This window comes from Danio aesculapii, chromosome 15 (assembly GCF_903798145.1).
Source record: "Danio aesculapii chromosome 15, fDanAes4.1, whole genome shotgun sequence".
Taxonomy (NCBI): domain Eukaryota; kingdom Metazoa; phylum Chordata; class Actinopteri; order Cypriniformes; family Danionidae; genus Danio; species Danio aesculapii.
Window position 1 is genome coordinate 3249245 of NC_079449.1, and position 24991 is coordinate 3274235.

The following is a 24991-nucleotide window of genomic DNA, read 5'->3' on the forward strand; positions in this document are numbered from 1 at the left end:
CGGACCATCCGAATGTGGCAGCAGAAATGGAGACTCATCAGACCAGGCAACGTTTCTCCAATCTTCTGTTGTCCAGTTTTGGTGAGCCTGTGTGAATTGTAGCCTCAGTTTCCTGTTCTTAGCTGACAGGAGTGGCACCTGGTGTGGTCTTCTGCTGCTGTAGCCCATCCTCCTCAAGGCTGGATGTGTTTTAAAGTTTGAAACCATGATACTTTTTTTATTTATTTATTTATTTATTTATTTATTTATTTATTTATTTATTTATTTATTATTACTTTAATATTCTTTGATAAATAGGCAAAAAAAAAAATCTGGATTAAAAAAAACAGCATTTTTCAATTGGGAATATTCAGTAAAATTATAAATGTCACTTTGTCCAATTAAATTTCAGGTATTTCTACATAAATGATAAACTCCGTATTTCTGAGATCATTAATTAGTGATGTCATTAAATATTAACGTAATTAAATTGTCATATACAAGTCAAGTATTACTAACACTAGTACTAAAATATAGGTAGTCTAAAACTTTAGAACTGCTCTTTTATAACAGTAAAAATAAAAAGACTTTGGGTTAGAAAATATGCTAAAATATTATTTAAATACATCAAATAAAAGTGTAATTAAACACATTTGTTCCTAAATATATTTAGTGATTTTGTTGTGAAATCTTATCCAGCACTGTAATCAATTAAAGGGCAATAATGGGTGACGTGATTCAACTATGTGAAATTATGGGATGGACGTTCTCAAGAGAGAACTGGGAAACAGGAAGATACGAGCGATACAGTGACTTCATCAAAACATGAGGAAGTGGAAAACAGGCACATTGTTCATCAGTTATTATGACACCATGACTGTTACTGAACTTTGACCAATCAGAGAAAACAACACTGAAACCGTTTCTACTGATGTAGACATGTGTGTGTGTGTGTGTGTGTGTGTGTGTGTGTGTTATAGACAAACCTGGTTAATCATTCACATTTAACAGGGAGCAAAGTCTCATCTGAAAGCCAGAAAATAAACAAAACGCAAGCAGAAGACATTATACAGGCTGACAGCAAATAAAACACCCACGCGCCTGCTCGTTTCTGATTAGACAACTTTAAATAATCATTTTATTTTTGAATGACAATTACAGACTATATTAAACATAAACATTCTGTACATGTTGTCGTTTCGTGTTCATTGAGATGTACGGCAGTCGCTGTAGTGGGAGTCGAAGCCCCGCCTCTTAACTACATTTGCATTTTTTGCCAAGTGGCTGGAGCTTACTGGATTTAAATTTAACCTTGGGGGGTGGAGCTCATTTTGTTCAAATTTAAACCCACTGGATTCGAATTTAACCTTGGGGGTGGAGCTCATTTTATTCAAAATAATCCTTGGTGGGCAAAACTGACTTAATTTAAATTTAAATTTGGTGGGTGGAGCTCATTTTATTTAAATTTAACCTTGGGAGAGGAGCTCATTTTATTCAAATTTAAAGTTGGTGGGCGGAGCTCACTTGATGCAAGTCTAACCGTGGTGGGTGGAGATAATTTGATTAAATTTAAATCTTAGGGGTGGAGCTCACTGGATTTAAATTTAGCCTTGGGGGTGGAGCTGATTTTGTTTACATTTAAACTTTGTGGGAAGAACTCACTTTATTCAAATTAAAATTTGGTGGGTGGAGCTTATTTGTATCAAATTTACACTTCGTGGGTGGAGCTCATATTTAAATTTAACCTAAGAGGTGGAGCTCATTTTATTTCAATTTAACCTTGAGGGTGGGATTAATTTTATTAAAATTTAAACTAGGGAGGCGGAGATAATTTTATTCAAATTTAAACTTGATGGGTGGAGCTAATATGTTTGAAGTTAACCTTAAGAGTGGAACTTATTTTAATCAAATTTAAACTGGGGGCGAAGCTCATTTGATTAAAATTTAAATGTGGGGGTGGAGCTTATTTGATTTAAATTTAACCTTGGAGGTGAAGCTAAATTTATTTAAATTTAACCCTGGAGGTGGAGTTCACTGGATTCAAATTAAGCCTTGGGGGTGGAGCTCATTTTGTTCACATTTAAAATCAGTGAGTAGAACTTACTTTATTCAAATGTAAACTTGGTGGGTGGAGCTCAATTTATATAAATTTAACCTCAGGGGTGGAGCTCACTGGATTCAAATTAAGCCTTGGGGGTGGAGCTCATTTAATTCAAATTTAACCCTAGGTATTGGACCTTATTTAATTTAAATTTAAACCTGGGGTAGGGCTCATTTTATTCAAATTTAAACAAAGGGGCGGAGATAATATTATTCAATTTTAAACTTGATGGGTGGAGCTCACTGGGTTCAAATTAAGCTTTGGGGCTGAAACTTATTTTATTCAAATTTAAACTTGGGGGCAAAGTCATTATTAATCAAATTTACACTGGGGGTGGAGCTCATCTGATTCAAATTTAAATGTGGGGGTGGAGCTTATTAAATTTAAATGTAACCTTGGAGGTGGAGTTCGTTTTATTCAAATTTAACCCTGGTGGGCGGAGCTCATTTGCTTAACCTTGGTGGGAGGAGCTCATTTGCTTAACCTTGGTGGGAGGAGCTCATTTTGTTCAAATCTAAAATCGGTGAGTAGAACTCACTTTATTCAGATTTAAACTTGGTGGATGGAGCTCAATTTATTCCAATTTAACCTCAGGGGAGTTTAAATTTAAACTTGGGGGCAAAGACATTATTAATCAAATTTAAACTGGGGGTGGAGCTCATTTGATTCAAATTTAATTGTAGGGGTGGAGCTTATTTAATTTAAATGTAACCTTTGAGGTGGAGTTCATTTTATTCGAATTTAACATTGGAGGCGGAGCTAATTTTATTCATATTTAACCTTGGTGGGGAGAGCTTATTTGTTTAAACTTGGTGGGTGGAGCTCATCTGATTCAAATTTAACCTTGGGGGTGGAACTTATTTGATTTAAATTTAACTTTGGGGTGGAGTTCAGATCATTCAAATTTAAATTAGGGACAGAGCTGACTTTATTCAAATTTTCCCTTGGTGGGCGGAGCTCATTTTATATAAATTTACCTTGGGATTGGCAGAGCTCATTTGATTTAAATTTAACCTTGGTGGGCGGAGCTCATTTTATATAAATTTACCTTGGGATTGGCAGAGCTCATTTGATTTAAATTTAACCTTGGTGGGTGGAGCTCATTTAATTAAAATTTAAAATAGGGGGTGGAGCTCATTTTATTTAAATTTAATGTTAGTGTGTGGAGCTCACAGAATTCAAATTTAACCTTGATGGGTGGAGCTCGTTTTGTTCTCATTTAAACTCAGGGGTGGGGCATCATGACACCACAGCGATAGTGAAAACACACATCCCTCAAACACACTGAACATAAGTGCAGGAATATCTGTGTGTCCTATTCATCTCATCAGGTCACCTGCTCAGTTTCTTCCCATCATGCACTGCTCTAAATAGAGCCGTTGCTGCCACCTCCTGGTCCTCGTGATCTGAAGTCATGCCACAGTTTCACCAGTGGCTCTCGGTTCTTCCAGATGAGCTCATGCCCATATATTATGTACCAGCTAAAGAAGAAAACAAAAAGAAACACGTCGAAATGAAAATAAACAATAAATAAACATGCTTATGCATTGAAACGTGTTTACATGTATCTTGTGGCCACATCAAGAGGAGAGGGTTTCTGATTTATGAGTATATACAAGAATATGAGTTGATTAACTTTAACATTCATATTTCAGTTTTTTTTATTTCCAAGTTTAGTAGTTTAAGTTTAATATGTTGTTGTTGTTTTAATGTTTATTCAATAGTTATTATTATATTGAATAGTTTTGTTTCCTTTTAACATTTCATTATTTTAGGGTTTTATTTTCATGTTTTATTTGCTTTTTCAACTATTTATGTGGTTTTTGTCATTTTTATCTTTTATTTTAATATATTAGATGCTTTTTGTAGATTGGTTGTTTTGACAGTTTTAATATTTTGTTGTTTTTATATGTTAAATAAGCTTTAAATCAGGGCTTTTTCACTTCGGGGCCCACTTCTTCTTCCGATCATGCCCCACCTGTCTGACATTTTCTCTGAAATGTTTGTATGAAGTGCTCATATAAATTTAAACCTTTATTTATTAACACACACACACACACACACACACACACACACACACACACACACACACACACACACACACACACACACATATGAATTCGTTGTGCCTTCTGTTATTTTCTATTATCAGCATTTTATTAAAAAAAATTATATTTTATATTATATATAATTATTATTATTTTTTTAATTTATTTATTTATTTTAAAAACATACACAGATTCAAAGGGAACCCCAAGTCAACAGGGAGATTGCAAAAGAGCTTCTTCTTTAAACTGGACTGACTGAATATCTACTATTAGGTATCTACTATTTAAAAAAAATATAGACAAATGTAAAATACAGTAAAGCACCTTAAATCTGTTGAAACGCGTCGATCTGATGGTGGTTGAGTTTGCAGCTAGATATTATTGGGAGACCGCTGACAGGAACAGTGAACAGCTCCACCAGAGCATGTCTGATGCTCATATGCAGGTTTATTTTGCATTCTATGACAGAAACACCACTGAGCCTCTCTAGATCCTCCTGTATGAGCGCGCGTCCGTTATAAAACACTCACAGGACATTAATTTGGACAAAAAGGACATCAGTATATAGTAACCGGTTATGATTATTACTGATCGATAACAAATTGTCTGCATCGCGGTGGGGTTGGGCATTTATTTTCATATCTTTTTTTTTTATTCACAAGGTGTGCAGGTTTGTCACTGCAGTGTATTTTTCTGGGCTTCTGGGAGATAGATATTGATATAAGTATACTTACTAAGTAAAGTACGCTTTTATATTTGACCTTTACTTAAGTATACTTCTTTTTTCTAAAGGTGTATTTGCTGACTTAATTACTAAGATCAGTCTTGCACAGCCAGGGAGAGTATTGTTGCTCTGACAGCCAAGTTGGGTCAAAGCTAGGGATGCTCCGATCAGGATTTTTGCAGCCGATACTGAGTACCAATTCCTTGTCATGGTGATCGGCTGATACTGAGCACCGATTCTAATGCTTCAAACTTTATAATGCATTAAGCACATTTTCCCTCTAAATATGAACCTTAAGAGAAGATCTTGCCTTACTTAAGAGAATATTAAGGAAGAGTTCAACATGTCTCAATCAAGAACAAGTTTGGAGCGTATGTTTGATGCATAAGAATTAAAATGCACACTTATAAATCTAATACTCCTTTACTAAAAGGAAACAGGCCTATACACTGTTTATTGCAATAAGTATATTACAAGTTATTTTATTAAATATTCATGTTAAAAAATAAATAAAGTTTTATTTATCTAATAATTCCAGCCAGCTTTTAGTGAATTAGCAATATTGTCAAAAACCCCGAACTTTCAGTTGTTATACTTAAAAAGGCCTAAATAAATGCAGGACCATTCAAATATTTCACTCATCTCCAACTATTGACAGAGAGAGAGAAAAGGATTTGCACTTGCCATTCATTTAACTTAAGAAATGTAATGCTTAGACCAGGCATGGGCAAACTCGATCCTGGAGGGCTGGTGTCCCTGCAGTTTTGCTCCAACACTAATCAAACACACCTGAACACCCTAATTAGTGTCTTTAAGATCACTAGAAAGCTACAAGCAGGTGTGTTTGATTAGGGTTGGTGCAAAACTATGCAGGGACACCGGCCCTCCAGGATCGAGTTTGCCCATCCCTGGCTTAGACCATCACTGTGCCTCTCGCGATCTGTTCTCTTTCTCATTCACTCGCCTCGCCATGATTTCCGGGTATTTTAACCTGTTTTTGGGGATCACCGAGCTGGTATAAATTTTTGGGGGATACTCGCGGAGCTTCTGGGAGAGGTCATCAGATTGGACGAGACACTAGATAGCGGCGATCGCTCTGCTCGCGTCACAGCAGCTTGAAACACTGAAATACAATGGCTGCACTTGCAACAAATTGCATCACTCACGCCAATAATGTATATTTATAATGTACAGGAGCGCATGTGCTTCTTTGGTCCTGTCAGGTGTGGCGTGTGCACTCTCATTCCCATACAGAGTGCAGAAATTTGTAATCGCGCGACAAGAAATAGAAAAATAAACATGCTGTTGTGTAAATAAGATATTAGACATTTAGCTATTTACCTTGTTTATTAAAAGTTGTGATCTGGCACTATATATAAAATATAATGAACTCAAGGGGGGCGGGGAAAGCCATTGGGAGGGCGGGCGCACCCCCTAAATTAATGGTAGGGGAAACAATGAATTCCAAGATGATGATTTATATTTTATTTCAGCATTATTTCCAATAATTAATGCAATTTTAATAGTTTTAAAAACATTGACATCTTACTCACATGCCAAATAAAGCTCCGCCTAAATGAGCGGCGTGATCAAAAAAACGCCATCCCAGAATCAAACCTGCTGTGTCCAAGGCGACGATGGCTTTGAGAGCCTGATGACAGAAAAACATAACGTGATCATTATGTGCATAGAATTACATTCAAATCACAATCCTAAACTCTAACAAACACTCACGTTTCCGGCGGTGAAGGTGTACATCGGGAGGAAGATAATGGCCAGTTTGGCTTCAGGCATTTTTGTGCAAACCGCCGCTAGAACCGCCATGATGGCCCCTGACTGACACACAGTGTGGGGTGTAATTAGTTACTCTAATTTAGTGTTTCTCAACCACGTTCCTTGAGGAGCACCAGCTCTGCACATATTCCATGACTGCATCCGAAATCACCTAGTACTCAGAAGGTACTGCATTTGAGTTTAAATTTACTACTTGGACATTAGAAAAGTGTGTTCTACACAGTATGAATGTGAGCAGTAAGAACAGAGTTGAGATGTACTACATCCACCATTTTGTCATGATCAAGTGACCTACCCGCGTCATTTCACACCCATTCATTAATTCTCTCATGCTGCATAATGGGATAGTGTAGCGTGCATCGGATGCACACATCCGAATCTCGCTGGAAGTAGCAGGTTATCTGGGTACTTCTCGCATACTGTTTTTCAATTTTTATGAATTCGGACATACTACTCGGCTCACATACTGTTTTTAGTGCACTATATAGTATGGAAGTATGTGATTTCGGACGCAGCCCATGTCTGCTTAGGCAAACACACCAGATTCAGAGCATCAGATCATTAGCAGAGACTGAAAGACCTGTAATGGGTGTGACAAACAAAGGAGACATCCAAAACATGCAGTGCTGGTGGGCCTTCAGAAACGTGGTTGAGAAACACTACTCTAATTAAATGACTTATTTGCTGAAAAATAAAGCTAATAGTTTAGATCTTTTTGCTCATTTAAAATACAATACAAACTTTATTGTCAGACTATTGTGAAATTTATCTTGCATAACAGCATGTTACATATTTACAAAGGGACAAAATCTAATATGCGTACATGGACAAAAATAAAGAATTCCTCATAATTCATAAATTTATAAATAATTTAAATAAATAAAGCTCCAAGACAGCCTGATGTACAAATAAATGCTGTTTTAATTACAGTTCTTATATTTTTTTTAATACATATAATGTTTATCTTTTCTCTTTTCTGAAGTACTGTTGTCACGATACTAGAATTCAATACCAATCGGTACTGACACTTTAAAAACGTTCTTTTAAAAATCATTTCCCGCTAACATTTGAGCGCGTTTTTAAACATCGGTGACACAAACAAATAAAGGACACTGGAGTGTTTTAAAGTTGCAATTCATCAGCGGATCGCTCATATGTCAGCTTATAGACAAACCAGCTGATCGGCGCCACTTTAAAACGCTACAGTGTCCCTGGATCAGAATCCAGATTATATTTCTGTGTACACCAGATCAGAATCCAGATTATACTTCTGTGTACACCAGATCTGAATCGAGATTATATTTCTGTGTACACCAGATCAGAATCCAGCTTATATTATTGTGTACATCAGAACAGAATCCAGATTATATTATTGTGTACATCAGATCTGAATCCAGTTTATATTATTGTGTACATCAGATCTGAATCCAGCTTATATTATTGTGTACATCAGAACAGAGTACAGATTATATTATTGTGTACATCAGAACAGAGTACAGATTATATTATTGTGTACATCAGAACAGAATCCAGATTATATTTATGTGTACATCAGAACAGAGTACAGATTATATTATTGTGTACATCAGAACAGAATACAGATTATATTATTGTGTACATCAGAACAGAATCCAGATTATATTATTGTGTACATCAGATCTGAATCCAGCTTATATTATTGTGTACATCAGATCAGAATCCAGATTATATTTCTGTGTACATCAGAACAGAGTACAGATTATATTATTGTGTACATCAGAACAGAATCCAGATTATATTTCTGTGTACATCAGAACAGAATCCAGATTATATAATTGTGTACATCAGAACAGAATCCAGATTATATTTCTGTGTACATCAGAACAGAGTACAGATTATATTATTGTGTACATCAGAACAGAATCCAGATTATATTTCTGTGTACATCAGAACAGAGTACACATTATATTATTGTGTACATCAGAACAGAATCCAGATTATATTATTGTGTACATCAGAACAGAATCCAGATTATATTATTGTGTACATCAGATCTGAATCCAGTTTATATTATTGTGTACATCAGAACAGAGTACAGATTATATTATTGCATAAACCAAATCTGAATCTGGATTAAATAATAGTGTAGACCAGATCTGAATCCAAACTAAATAACTGTGTAAAACAGATCACAACCAAGATTTTAAAATGACAAGGTCTAGAACCAGATTTAGCTTTGTAATTTTTATAAACTTCAGGTCAGAGTTCACCAAGCTTAAACTTTGGAATTCAGCAACATGCAAAACTTGTCATCCAAGCTTGCGTTTCCGGTCTACAGGATTTGTATGGAAATTAATGAAAGTCTATGGGTATTTACCCAATACTGCAGACCCAACAGAACAATCTGTTTACCACATTCACCCGATGAGTTAAACTAATGTGAAAAACACACTCACCGCTCCTAATGATGGACCCAACCGACCCATCGCTGTTTTACTGACATAACTGACAAATGTGGAGATCACACCTGAGGGCAGAGGACAAAATGTTCAAGTCTAATAATGCAGAAATATTTATAGTGGTGTTTTTGTGTTAACTTATACACGCACCTGCAGAGAGGTAGAGAGCCATGAACTGCTCTTTGCCCATCATGTTGATGATGCTGGAGGAGAAACTCCACAACACGTACATGTTGGCGGACAAATGGAAGAGAGAATAGTGACTGAATGTAGACAGCAGCATCGGCCAGCACAGTGCCTCTGAAAGCAGATCACAATCCAGTTTATATTACTGCGTAAACCAGATCTGAATCCGGATTATATTACTGTATAAACTAGATCTGAATCCTGATTGTCTTGCTGTATAAATCAGGACTGAATCCTACATTTATTACTGTATAAACCAGATCTGAATGCAGATTATATAACTGTATAAACCAGATCTGAATCCTGATTATATTACTGTATAAACCAGATCTGAATCCTGATTATATTACTGTATAAACCAGATCTGAATCCTGATTATATTACTGTATAAACAGTATCTGAATCCTGATTATATTAATGTGCAGACCGGATCTGAATCCTGATTATATTAATGTGCAAACCAAATCTGAATCCTGATTATATTAATGTGCAGACCAGATCTGAATCCTGATTATATTAATGTGCAAACCAGATCTGAATCCTGATTATATTACTGTATAAACCAGATCTGAATCCTGATTATATTACTGTATAAACAGTATCTGAATCCTGATTATATTAATGTGCAGACCAGATCTGAATCCTGATTATATTAATGTGCAGACCAGATCTGAATCCTGATTATATTAATGTGCAAACCAGATCTGAATCCTGATCATATTACTGTATAAACCAGATCTGAATCCTGATTATATTACTGTATAAACCAGATCTGAATCCTGATTATATTAATGTGCAGGCCAGATCTGAATCCTGATTATATTACTGTATAAACCAGATCTGAATCCTGATTATATTACTGTATAAACCAGATCTGAATCCTGATTATATTAATGTGCAAACCAGATCTGAATGCTGATTATATTATTGTATGAACCAGATCTGAATCCTGATTATATTAATGTGCAGACCAGATCTGAATCCTGATTATATTACTGTATAAACCAGATCTGAATCCTGATTATATTACTGTATAAACCAGATCTGAATCCTGATTATATTAATGTGCAGACCAGATCTGAATCCTGATTATATTAATATATTAACCAGATCTAAATCCTGATTATATTACTGTATAAACTAGATCTGAATCCTGATTGTATTGCTGTATAAACCAGGTCTGAATCCTGCATTTATTACTATATAAACCAGATCTCAATACTTATTATATTACTGTATAAACCAGATCTGAATGCTGATTATATTACTGTATAAACCAGATCTGAATGCTGATTATATTAATGTGCCAGCCAGATGTGAACCCTGATTATATTATAAACCAGATCACAATCCATATTCTAAAAACATTGTAAACTAGATCTGAATCCTGATTAAGTTACTGTGTAAACTAGATCCCAATACAGAATTAATAAGAGTGTAAACCAGATTTAAATAAAGATAAAAAAAAAACTCTGTAAACAAGATGTAAATTCAGATAAAACAACAATGTGAATCAGATATAGATCGAGATTTTTTAAAGCTATTTAAACCAGATCTGAAACCAGATTATCTTACTGTGTACACCAGATCTAAATACAGATTATATTATTGTGTACACCAGATCTGAATCCTGATTAATAAACAGTATAAACCAGGTCTAAATCCAGATTAAACAACTGTGTAAACAAGATCAAATTACTGCATAAACCAAACCCGAGTTCTGATTAAATAGCAGTGTAAACCAGATCTGAATCCAGACTAAATAACTGTGTAAAACAGATCACAACCAACATTTTAAAATGGAATGAACCAGATCTAGAACTTTTAATTTTGCAATTTTTAGTATTATAATTCCTATATTATAAGCTACTATAAACTACTTTTAAACTTTCAGATTAAGATTTCACAAGCCAGCCTAAGGTTTGTCTTGACAAATTTTAATCTAGTTATAATTTCAATTTTAGTTTTTATTCATGCTCAGTTTGCATTTTTAGTGCTTCTATTTAAACATATTTTAGTTTGTTGCCAATGCAACATTTAGTTATTACGCTTGTCATTCAAAACTTAAATTTCAATTTCATTTGCAGATTTTAATGACCAAAATATTAATCATTTTAGTTTAGGACTTAGTAGTATAATTAGTAAAACTTCTGATTTGCAATTGCCAAAGTACTACCAGGCATATGCAACCATGAAACTTGTGCATGCTTAGTAAAATAAAATGCAAATTATTATTTAGTTATGGTATGTACAGTGTGCTACATACAGTATTTACATTTTTTATTCCATTTGAGGATAGCATGTAAAAAAACTCTTACATAATATTTATATCCTACACAAAATGTGTTATATTGATGCGAGGTAAACATGACTGACCTTGAAAGATATTAGTCATTCAGATCCAGTGAATAGAGAAAGATACACAGAAGAGTTCACTCACTTGAGGAAGGGTTTGATGTGAAGTACTTCACCATCAAGTGCTGCAGAGAGGGAACCCGCCAACAACAAAACACAAATGCATTCACTGCAATGATGCCTGAAACACACAGTATAGCTTTATTAAGTTAAATGTTTTTACATGCATTGGATGTTGATCATATGACCAAATGCTTGAAGACTTACTAGACAATTTATTTTCAAATATGAACATTTTTACATGTAAATCTGGCCAAAAACATTGAAAATGTCCAGTGCAGTAAGGCTCCATTTAATAACATCAGTTAATTTAACTAAAATCAATTTAATGACAACTACAAAAGCCTTTATTAATCTTAGATTATGTCAATTTATTTATTAATGCTTAATAATGCATTTCAAAAGTAATTTGCACTTGCTAAAAAAAACTACCAGGCATATGTTTAGTAAAATATAATGCAAATTATTATTTTTTTTGCAGTATTTACAGTATCTATAGTATACCATACAGTGTACTATATTCAGTATTTATATTTTTAAAGCATGTATTAATCTTAGATAATGTTAATGACTTATTATTGCTTAATAATGCATATAAAAAGCGAGTTTAAATGCATTCTTATTCTAATTAAAAAGTAGTAAAAAGTTATTCTACCATAGCCTTTTTTAATCTTAGATGATGTTTATCATCTAAGATTAATGCATAATTATTAATGCATAATTATGCATTTACAAGTCGGAATCTTTTTATTAAATGAAGTCAGTGGTATATTTTATTTATGAATAACATTTTCCTTTCGCTTAGTCCCTTTATTCACCAGGGGTCGCCACAGCAGAATGAACCGCCAAACTATCCCAGCATATGTTTTACACAGCGGATGCCCTTCCAGCTGCAACCCAGTACTTCAATTGCCCTAGAGCGCATGTGTTTGTACTGTGGGGGAAACCAGAGCACCCGGAGGAAACCCACGGCAACATGGGGAGAACATGCAAACTCCACACAGAAATGCCAACTGACCCAGCCAGGATTCGAACCAGTGACCTTCTTGCTGTAAGACCAGTGGTAACCACTGAGCCACCCCATATAACTATAATATGGTTTCTTCTGTTTATTTTAACGCATTTACTAACTTTTACTAATGACACTTAATTGTAATGTGTTTCCTATTGTACTTAATCATCCTTTTGCATTCATGTACCGTCAACATAAATATATTAGTGCTGGGTTTGTTTTGACATCCTAAGTGTGCATTCTGTGTGTGTATATATATATATATATATATATATATATATATATATATATATATATATATATATATATATATATATATATATAAATAAAAGTAAAATATCATAGTGACAAAATGGTTTTGTACAGTTTTGTTTATATGTGCATATCACATATACATAATTAACATAGATAATACACACACATTATGTCAACGGGCGGCACGGTGGCTCAATGGTTAGCACTGTCACCTCATAGCAGGAAGGTAGCTGGTTCAAGTCCCGGCTGGGTCAGTTGGCATTTCTGTGTGGAGTTTGCATGTTCTCCCCATGTTGGCGTGGGTTTCCTCTGGGTGCTCCGGTTTACCCCACAGTCCAAACACATGCACTATAGGTGAATTGGATGAACTAAATTGGCCGTAGTTTATGAGTGTGTGTGTTTTTGTGTGAATGTATGGATGTTTCCCAGTACTGGGTTGCAGCTGGAAGAGCATGCGTTGTGTAAAACATATGCAGGAATAGTTGGTGGTTCATTCCACTGTGGCAACCCCTGATGAACAAGAGACTAAGCCCAAGGAAAATGAAGGAATATTAATATGGTTCTTCGTCAAGCACTAATATATACACAAACAGTAATTATACCTGCTTAAGTATCCTTTTTTACAGTTTAGGTCAATATCATGATCATAATACTGTATATTGTGACAGAAGCTTCAGCAATTTATCGCAAAGTAGAAAGTTTGATACCATTAAAAGCCTTACAACCTACTTTACAATCTAAACTGCTCATTTAAGTCAGTCAGACTGACCTGTGACTGTTTTCTGCCCTTCACTTAAACTGTTCCACCACTGATTCACCTGCAAAAAAAAAAAACACATCTATTAAACACACAGAACAGAAAATATAAAGTTACTTTACTTTTTAATTCTAGAATTGTGGGTACATTTCAAGCATTTTGCATATTCATTCCTTCCATTAATTGAAATCATATACAACAAATGTAAAATTTGCAGTAAACGGAGTTCATTATACATATATATATATATACACATATATATACATACATATATATATATATATATATATATATATATATATATATATATATATATATATATATATATATATATATATATATATATATATATATATATATATATATATATATATATATATATATATTAGGGGTGTCAAAATTAATTGTTTCTTCGGTGCACCGGAATGCAGACATGAAAAATTCAGTATCGGTTTAGTAATAATCATAACTGGTTATTATATACTGACGTATTTTATGTCATATGCACTATGTCAGTGGTTCCCAAACTGGGGGTCGCGACCCCTGCGGGGGTCGCAGAATAATTTCAAGGGGTCGCGAGAGTTATTTAAAAATTGTGTAATTTTCAGTGATTATAATAAATATTTTTCAGTATTACAAGTGAAAGCTAATATTTTCAGATTTTTAAAAAGATATTACTGATTCATAAAGTATTTAGGACACATTCGGGCAGAATGCATCTTTGTACTTGGAACGCAGCGCTCAGGAACAGTTTAAAACTGTTGTCATGTCAACTTGCCGCAGTAAACAAAGCCTTCAACGCTTGCCCCGCCTTCACGCTCTTCTTATTGGCCCACTGCGCTAAGAACTGAACACGAATGATTGGTTAAAATCAGCTGTCAATCACTCAGTCAACGCCTCCTGTCTTCAGATGACAGGAGCTACAACCGCGAAAATGTAAAGCGCTGAAGACGAGAGAATGAAAACAACACTGACAGATTTTGTCTTAGAAACACCTAAAGCTACAAATATTGGCACATCTGATTACTGATCATGTGCTGAATGTTAATCCACCAGCTATACTTATTGAAGAGTGGATAAAAGACCTCCATTGGCTTCAAGTCTGCTATGAAAATAACTAGCATTCACTGTAAAGTCTGTGGGATATCTTTTGGGATATCCGTCCGTGTATCTTTTGGTCACTCAATTATGCTATAAAAATGTCTTTTCTTGTGATAACGGGATTTCATTAAGACATATTTTCCTCACGCATGCATATTTATTTTTTTGCTTGTTAGTTTTGATTAGTGTTGATTTTCAAATGCAATAAATCTGTTTATAAAACTTGTAGTAACAGTGCGATAATTGGTGGGAGCCACTAAATTTTGGCTGGTGCGCCTACATTTTTAAAGTTAGAAGCACCAGCGTTACCAAGCAAAAATGTTAATTTCGAGCCCTGTAATCTATAGTAAATATAGTTAAAATATTGTGAACAGCTTAAAAAAGCTATTTTTATTGTTTGTATATGCTTTGGTAGTCGGGGGTCGCGAGTTCTTGACGATCTTACAATGGGGGTCGCGGGTTTAAAAGTTTGAGAACCACTGCACTATGTCACCGTAGTTTACTATAGCGAGGGAGGAGAGCGCGAGTATTCACAACGCTCTAACAACCTAAAAATGAAGAAACTGCACAATTTCACTGCGTGTGTGTTTGCTGGACAGTCTTTCACTGACACTTATAGCAGAAGCCCCTATTCTACTACGATTGAGAGAATGAAAGTAAACTCCATCTCTCTCTCTCTCGCTCTCACTTTGGCCCATTTGACCTGCTGGCATGACGTTTCTTCTCCTCTCGGCTGTCACAGTGATACTTCTGGATACGCATGTTTGCTGACTTTTTTCCACCGCGTCTATCATGGATCAGCTGTGATCGCCGCTGCAGTTTATCAGTGTCACTCATCTGTGAAGAGCGCTAGCGTGCAAGAGCCAATCGCAGCCCTTTCTGTTGAGCGTGTGACCAATCAAAGGGGTGTAAGAACTTGGTAGACAAGGCTCAGAAAGCGAGCGGGTTTCCGCCCTAATTACGTCAGTAGTGATTCACTCTCTGTATTGCGCTGCCTGTGGATTCAACTAGGTCCGGTGCTGACGTAAAGGGGGCGGGTACTTTCACTTTTCACTGCTACAGCCCCTCACCTCTGCTCGTGTTCAAACCAAACTAAGATCAGCGCGGTGTTTCTTATGGCAGGTTTTAATCCTTCATACATGTTGAGAGATCGAGTTGATTGACTTGATAAGGGAATATGTCTTGAAATAACCCACACAGACGTGACTTAGTAAAGCGTGAAGTCATGTATGATTTTAATCGTTGCATTAGTCTGAATGTGAATCCCTTCGTCAGGTAGCGCTGGAGCAGCAGTGTGAGAGAGTGCACCACAGCTCATCAAATGAACGGTATTAACAAAAGAAAGACACAACTGCAGACTCTTAAATGCTTGTATTTGTTGTATTCTCACCAGATCTGTGATACTCGTCCACAACTTCATGCATTGGGTTAAATTAGGCTGTCCAGTCTCTGTGGTCAGTACGCTACAATCATGGTGGAAACCCAGACAGGCTGTCAGGCAGCGTATCACAGAGAGTAAATCAAAGCGCATCAAATGATCGGTAATTAAAAGGGGATAAAAGAAAAATAGAATAAATATCTATACTTTTATATTAGACACACATCTGATGGTTGTATTTGCAACAGCTCCACGTCCACAACTTCACGCATTGGGTTAAAGTAGGCTTTAGAGCAGTGGTCACCAAACTTGCTCCTGGAGGGCCGGTGTCCTGCAGATTTTAGCTCCAACTCTAATCAAACACACCTGAACAAGCCAATCAACATCTTACTAAGTATACTTGAAACACCCAGGCAGGTGTGTTGAGGCAAGTTGGAGCTAAACCCTGGAGAGACACCGGCCCTCCAGGACCGAGATTGGTGACCCCTGCTTTAGAGTCTCCTTTACTTCCATTGTTTCTGTTCAGCGGAGGGAACTCAACCAACCCCGTGATGTCAGACACAGCGACATTACTAGATGGCTGCACCCTAGGTCTAAAATCTATATTAAAACATGCCATTTTCGGCTAAATGGTTACATTAATCGAGTTTGTTTAATATATTTTCATTAAAGTGGAATCCAATGCACAAAATAAGGTCAACTTGACTGAGTGCTTCATTTCCCCTTTAACGAGGAAGTAGTCTGCCCCAAATTTTGCACAACCTTTTGTAATACACACTTAAAAGTATGTACTTTTTCTTCCCAAAAAAGTACACACTTTTATAAAGTAGTATAAAGTATACGAATTGGGATGAAGCATTGGAGATGCAAAATGTACCCACAATTCCCGCACAAACACACACACCGCATCACAAACCTGTTTGCGTAAATCTCCATGTTTCTGTGGTCGAACTTTGTCCAGCCAGTCTGCTTTGACATCATTAAAGTAGCTCTGTACACGAGATTTTAAACTCTCATACTGCCATATCGCTGCTCCGCCGAACGAACAACCTGTAAACTGAGTTGGAATTATTAAAATAATCTTTTACATGGAGGAAAATAATGTCCAAATAAAAATACAACAAATTAAATATTACAATACACACATACACTAGACCTTATTTATGAATTTTTGCACTTGAATTTGCTAATATTCTACTAGGAACTTTGTGCATGCTTACTGTAGCAGAAATATATATTACTTTTCAATTTGAGAATCAAATAAATATTTAGGACAGATAATATTCAAGTACTAATGAAACAGTAATGGGTTGAAAACAAAATGAACCAAATAATTAGAGTCAACACAGAAATAACTTATAAAATATAAAATATTTATTATTATTATATTATTATATTATATTTATTATTATTATATTATTATAAATAAAAATATTTATTATTATTACTTATCCAATAAATATTTAGTTTCATGAATGCATCAGAAAATACACCTACCCCTACGGTGAAGATGAATGGTTTGACCAGTCTGCCGAATGACCTGGTGGGCCTGTGAGGAGTGGGCGGGTCTGGTGCTGGAGCCACGGCCTTCTTCTGCAGTATTTCCTTTGGCTCCACCTCTTCAACCTTTTTTGGCTCCACCTTCTTGCGGAAGCCACATCTCTGCTGTGTCTGGAACCTGAATCTATTTAGAGCACAACAACGATTACATTTAAAACATAAAAATGCATTTAAAGTGATTATTAAAATGACATTTCATTAATAAAGAAATAATAATGTAATGTTATATTGATCATTTAAAATATATTTTTTAATAATAAAAACATTTAATTTAAAAACTTATATTCATTGTACACCTGTTAATAAAAAGATAATAAATATAGAAAATAACCTTGAGAAAAACAACACATGCAATGCATTTTTTGTAATGTGTTTTCTCTACAGTTTTTATTAAATTACTATACTCAGAGTCAGACTAGGATTATTGACCTTATTCTTCAATGCGGAAGTGCGCCCGTTTTTGTAATTGTTTTATAACTTCTGATTCAGTTGACTATGGGAGAAATGACTAGGAATAATAAACGGCAGAACGGTCAAACTACTTGTTGTACAAACAAGTGTGTTCATGACTATACAGACAAAGTAGAATAAAAAAATAAGAAAGTATCAGTTTGTAACATCAAGCAGCATACAAACTGTTTTTAATGTCTAAAAATGAATGGAAGTGAATGAGAGGGGAGGTGATGCGGTGGCGCAGTAGGTAGTGCTGTCGCCTCACAGCAAGAAGGTTGCTGGTTCGAGCCTCGGCTGGGTCAGTTAGCGTTTCTGTGTGGAGTTTGCATGTTCTCCTCACATTCATGTGTGTTTCCTCCGGGTGCTCTGGTTTCCCGCACAGCCCAAAGACATGCGGTACAAGTGAATTGGGTGGGCTAAATTATCCATAGTGTATGAGTGTGTATGGATGTTCCCCAGAGATGGGTTGCAGCTGGAAGGGCATCCGCTGCGTAAAAACATGTGCTGGATAAGTTGGTGGTTCATTCCGCTGTGGCGACCCCAGATTAATAAAGGGACTAAGCCAAAAAGAAAATGAATGAATGAATGAGAGCGGAAGTGTCGAGCCAAAAAGATTCAAATGGCTGCGTCCGCTCGTATGTGAAGAATAAGGTGAATACTGAGGTATACACTCACTTTATTATTAGGTACACCTGTCCAACTGATCGTTAGCCAAATTTCTAATCAGCCAATCACATGCATTTAGGCATGCAGACATGATCAAGACGATCTGCTGCAGTTCAAACCGAGCATCAGAATGAGGAAGAAAGGGGATTTAAGTGACTTTGAATGTGGCATGGTTGTTGGTGCCAGACGAGCTGGTCTGAGTATTTCAGAAACTGCTGATCTACTGGGATTTTCACGTACAACCATCTCTAGGGTTTACAGAAAATGTCTGAAAAAGAAAAAATATCCAGTGAGCGGCAGTTCTGTGGGCGCAAATGCCTTGTTGATGCCAGAGAAGATTGGCCAGACTGGTTCCGGCTGATAGGAAGACAACGTGAGTTCACTGTACTCAAATGGCCTCCACAGTCACCAGGGCTCAATCCAATAGAGCACCTTTGGGATGTGGTGGAACGGGAGATTCACATCATTGATGTGCAGATGACAAATCTGCAGCAACTGCATGATGCAATCATGTCAATATGGAGCAAAATCTCTGAGGAATATTTCCAATGAATTTTACATTCTACCTCACCGGTGTCAAAGTGTATATATATATATATATATATATATATATATATATATATATATATATATATATATATATATATATATATATATTTATAACCCTTAAGAATAAGCATTTTAAAGGGTTTATGGCTATTTGCATTATTATGCTGTTATATAATCAGTGGCATAAAATGATCTTAAATTGACAATAATTTTGCTTATCGCAACATTTTCTGTTACAATATATTGCACAACAAACAATTCATTATCCTGACAGGCCTACACATACATAATAAATCCCGTTAATCCACTAAAAACTAATAGTTTTCACTTTTATTGAACATTTTATGAATACATAAGTAAATAACGGAGAATTTAACTGAACTGAAAGACACGAGGTCATTTAAACTGACACAATACGCCATGATACAATGTCCATCGTACAAAAGCCTTACTGTTATGCAATATTTATTATGAAATTATGAAATATTATGAAACAACATTAGTTTCAGCTCAGTGTTGAAGGCTGGTGTGATTAAAGTCACTGAATCTGAATGTCAGAGGATGAATCTCTCGGCGTGTAAGTTAAACAGTGTGTGTGAGAGAGAAGCGTGTACGTGTGTTACCTGCTCCTCAGAGAGTGTGTGTGAATAAAGTCCTCTGAAGCCCACCTGAACAACACTAAACCCCTCACCGCCATCATAACTGCGACCCTCTGATGCCTTGCATGAACTGCGTTTTCCGCTTCCGGCTCACCACGCGCCACAGCGGCCCCTGCTGAAGGAGAACGATCACTGACGCTCCGAAAATATCAACTTACTTATTTATTTATTTATTTATTTATTTTTTTTAATTTATTTATTTATTTATTCATTCATTCATTTATTCATTTATTTATTTATTGCAAATTGTACACCCCAAAACAAAGAAAATCAACATTCAATTATTAATTTTCCTTCAGCTTAGTCCATAACAGTGCATAAAAACCTCGACTGACACTATCTTTGAAATGCATGCTTTGCTGTTAAAAAATATATGAATGCTTATTTTTAAATAAAATGAGCAGTAGTTCATTAAAGACTCATTAACATAATTCATTGGTGATTGCAATTAATGTTTTAGAAATTGAATTGACGTTGTTGCAATGTTGTGCTTTAGTTCTTAATGTAATGTTTCATTTCTCAAATGAATAGGGTATACCCTATGGAAGCCCGTTCCCGCCACTGAATAAAAAAAAATTAAGTGAAAAAAATAAAATAAAATTAAGTCAGAGTCTGAGTTATAAAGTCGCATTTCTGAGTTTTCAGAATTGCGAGTTATAGCCAGAATTGCGAGTTATAAAGTCAGAACTGCGAGTTATAGTCAGAATTGCGAGTTTTAAAGGAGTTTCCTGTTACGGAGATTGGCCATAAATGAAAGCGTGATAAACATTAAAAAGTCAGATACAGGCTTTATGTTATGATTATGAGCTAATGTGCATGCGTCTTTAAAACTCCATTCATGGCCAGTCGGCATAACAGGAAACTCATTTGTAACTTGGAATTCTGACTTAATAACTCGCAATTCTGACTTTATAACTCGCAATTCTGACTTTATAACTCGCAATTCTGACTTTATAACTCAGAATTCTGACTTTATGACTCGCAATTCTGACTTTATAACTCAGAAATCTGACTTTATAACTCGCAATTCTGACTTTATAACTCAGAATTCTGACTTTATAACTCAGAAATCTGACTTTATAACTCGCAATTCTGACTTTATAACTCAGAATTCTGACTTTATAACTCGCAATTCTGACATTAAAACTCGCAATTCTGACTTTATAACTCAGAATTCTGACTTTATAACTCAGAATTCTGACTTAATAACTCGCAATTCTGACTTTATAACTCGCAATTCTGACTTTATAACTCAGAATTCTGACTTTATAACTCGCAATTCTGACATTAAAACTCGCAATTCTGACTTTATAACTCAGAATTCTGACTTTATAACTCAGAATTCTGACTTAATAACTCGCAATTCTGACTTTATAACTCAGAATTCTGACATTAGAACTCGCAATTCTGACTTTATAACTCAAAATTCTGACTTTATAACTTGCAATTCTGACTTTATAACTCGCAATTCTGACTTTATAACTCGCAATTCTGACTTTATAACTCAAAATTCTGACTTTATAACTTGCAATTCTGACTTTATAACTCGCAATTCTGACTTTATAACTCAAAATTCTGACTTTATAACTTGCAATTCTGACTTTATAACTCAGAATTCTGACTTTATAACTCAGAATTCTGACTTTATAACTCGCAATTCTGATTTTATAACTCAGAATTCTGACTTTATGACTCGCAATTCTGACTTTATAACTCAGAAATCTGACTTTATAACTCGCAATTCTGACTTTATAACTCAGAATTCTGACTTTATAACTCAGAAATCTGACTTTATAACTCGCAATTCTGACTTTATAACTCAGAATTCTGACTTTATAACTCGCAATTCTGACTTTATAACTCGCAATTCTGACTTTATAACTCAGAATTCTGACATTAGAACTCGCAATTCTGACTTTATAACTCAGAATTCTGACTTTATAACTCAGAATTCTGACTTAATAACTCGCAATTCTGACTTTATAACTCAGAATTCTGACATTAGAACTCGCAATTCTGACTTTATAACTCAAAATTCTGACTTTATAACTTGCAATTCTGACTTTATAACTTGCAATTCTGACTTAATAACTCGCAATTCTGACTTTATAACTCGCAATTCTGACTTTATAACTCGCAATTCTGACTTTATAACTCAGAATTCTGACTTAATAACTCGCAATTCTGACTTTATAACTCAGAATTCTGACTTTATAACTCAGAATTCTGACTTTATAACTCGCAATTCTGACTTTATAACTCGCAATTCTGACTTTATAACTCAGAATTCTGACTTAATAACTCGCAATTCTAACTTTATAACTCAGAATTCTGACTTAATAACTCGCAATTCTGACTTCATAACTCAGAATTCTGACTTAATAACTCGCAATTCTGACTTTATAACTCGCAATTCTGACTTTATAACTCAAAATTCTGACTTAATAACTCGCAATTCTGACTTTATAACTCGGAATTCTGACTTAATAACTCTCAATTCTGACTTTATAACTCAGAATTCTGACTTAATAACTCGCAATTCTAACTTTATAACTCAGAATTCTGACTTAATAACTCGCAATTCTGACTTCATAACTCAGAATTCTGACTTAATAACTCGCAATTCTGACTTTATAACTCGCAATTCTGACTTTATAACTCAAAATTCTGACTTAATAACTCGCAATTCTGACTTAATAACTCGCAATTCTGACTTTATAACTCAGAATTCTGACTTAATTTTTTTTTTAGGTTTTTTTTTTTTCAATTAATTTTTTTTATTCAGTGGCTGGAACGGGCTTCCATAGTATACTGTATGCGGAGCTAGTGTTTCTTCCCATACCGATAAACTTCTGGTGAACGGTTAATGTGACTTTTTTCCATTTATACAGTTCCTTTTACAGCATCATTGTTGTAATGTAATTAAAATACATTCTCTGACTCTGGCATTCATTTAGTAGCTCAGGCATAAAACGAGACAAAAAGCCGTTTACTCCCATGTCAGAACCAGCAGGCTAGCGAAGAAGCTCTATTGAATATACTGGGGTGATATTCAGATTGCACAAGAAGCACGGCATTAAATTACACTTTCCCCCACCATGTCTTTAAAATATGAACATGTATTTCATCCCGGTATATTCAATGGAGCTTCTGCGCTAGCCTGCTAATTCTGACGGGCGTGTGCGAGTAAAAGGCTTTTTGTCTCGTTTTATTCTTGAGCAACTAAATGAATGCCAAAGTCTGTTTAACTGATTGTATTTTAATTACATTACAACATCGATGCTGTAAAAGGAACTGTACACAATGGGAAAAAAGTCAAATTAACTGTTTATCAGTATGGGAAGAAACACTAGCTCCGCATATACTACATAATTATAATTGTTTAACCCTTGACGGCTGTTGGGGATGTTTTCATTCACTCTGGGGTGCTGTTTAGTCTTAATTAGGCCACTGGCTTTCTCTGTGTTTTAGCAAATGAAATTATTTTTGGTAACAAATATTATATTCACACATATTTTGAAAAAAATGCTTAGAATTTTTGTGTTAAACCTTAACAATACACTGTGGGAAAATTTACTCCCCTTTGATTATGTTGGGGGCTGTTTTTGCCCCATTGACTTCCATTATAATCACATTTTTTTATTGCAAAGCCAAGACAGCATATAATCATGCATTCTTGATTGTTGCTGGTTTTCCCTTCTGGGAAGAGGTACAATTTTTCATTTTTACAGTGAATCATCAGTTGTGGTGCAAAAAAAGCTTAGTTTCTGACCTTTATATGCAGTTATATGGAGTATAGTGTGTGTGTGAGAGAGAGAAAGAAACCTTTGCGCACATATCTTGATACATCTGAGAAAATCAAAATAAGCACCTTAGCTCTCAGAACTACTTGGAGTAAACAAAAACAAGGTCATGTATTTATGCGAGAGGGGTCTGGCTGCAAACCTGGTGGACTTACATTGGTGAGCTTTCTCACGGGGATACTGGCACACTTCATCTAGGCCTCTCCACCAATCAGCTGGTGTGTGGTGTGCGGTCTGGCGCAATATGGCTGCCGTCGTGTCATCTAGGTGGATGCCGCACACTGGTGGTGGTTGAGGAGATTCCCCCAAACATGCGGAAAGCACTTTGAGTGTCTAGAAAAGCGCTATATAAATGTAAGGAATTATTATTATTATTATTATTATTATTATTATTATTATTATTATTATTATTATTATTATTATTATTATAGGCCTCTTCGGTCAGCACAACAGTTTCAACTAGTTGTTCCCAAGTCTCGATGAAAATCAAAAGGACATGAGACGTGGTGAATTGAATAAGCTAAATTGGCCATAGTGTACTGTATGTGTGTAAATGCGGCAGTGTATGGGTGTTTCCCAGGGTTGGGTTGTGGCTGGAAGGGCATCCGCTGCGTAAAACATATGCTGGATAAGTTGGCGGTTCATTCTGCTGTGACAGAATGAATGAATGACTATCAGGTCATGCTTTTCCCTTGGTGCTTTTAAGTCATTTAAAAAAACATCTTCTGTCTCTGGCATTTGATTGTAATTAATTTTGTTTTGTTTACATGTACAAGTATAGATTTTGTGTGTTGGTTGACTTGTAAAGCACTTTGGTTTTAAATGTGCTATATAAATAAAGCAATCAAACATGCAAGCTGAGACTGCATGCAATGCTTTTAGCATACACCTAACCCCACCCCTAACCCTACACCTCACAGTGATGTCACTAGCTCCATTGAATGCATGTGTCTGAGATCAGGAAGTTTGCAGCCAGATACAATTAAATGCACACTGTAATTTGCTCCAACATAACTCCACATGAAAGCTAGAGCTTTTTTTGTCCAGGTCTAAAAAGTTAAAGGTGTCAACTGATGATCAACAGTAAAAATGACAAACTGCATCTCTTCCCAA

General features: G+C 35.4%; 1 protein-coding gene across 1 annotated transcript; it reads right to left on the minus strand.

Annotated features, from left to right (window-relative positions):
* Positions 1-1084: 1084 nt before the first annotated feature.
* On the minus strand, positions 1085-20149 carry parlb (presenilin associated, rhomboid-like b). Its single transcript, XM_056473849.1, has 10 exons — positions 20040-20149; positions 17686-17872; positions 17105-17245; positions 13722-13770; positions 11711-11806; positions 9235-9384; positions 9082-9152; positions 6587-6688; positions 6406-6503; positions 1085-3561 (listed from the first exon to the last, which is right to left on the minus strand). Exons 1-10 carry the CDS (start codon positions 20114-20116, stop codon positions 3447-3449), a joined length of 1086 nt encoding a protein of 361 aa, XP_056329824.1. The 5' UTR covers positions 20117-20149; the 3' UTR covers positions 1085-3446.
* Between the last annotated feature and the right edge of the window lie 4842 nt (positions 20150-24991).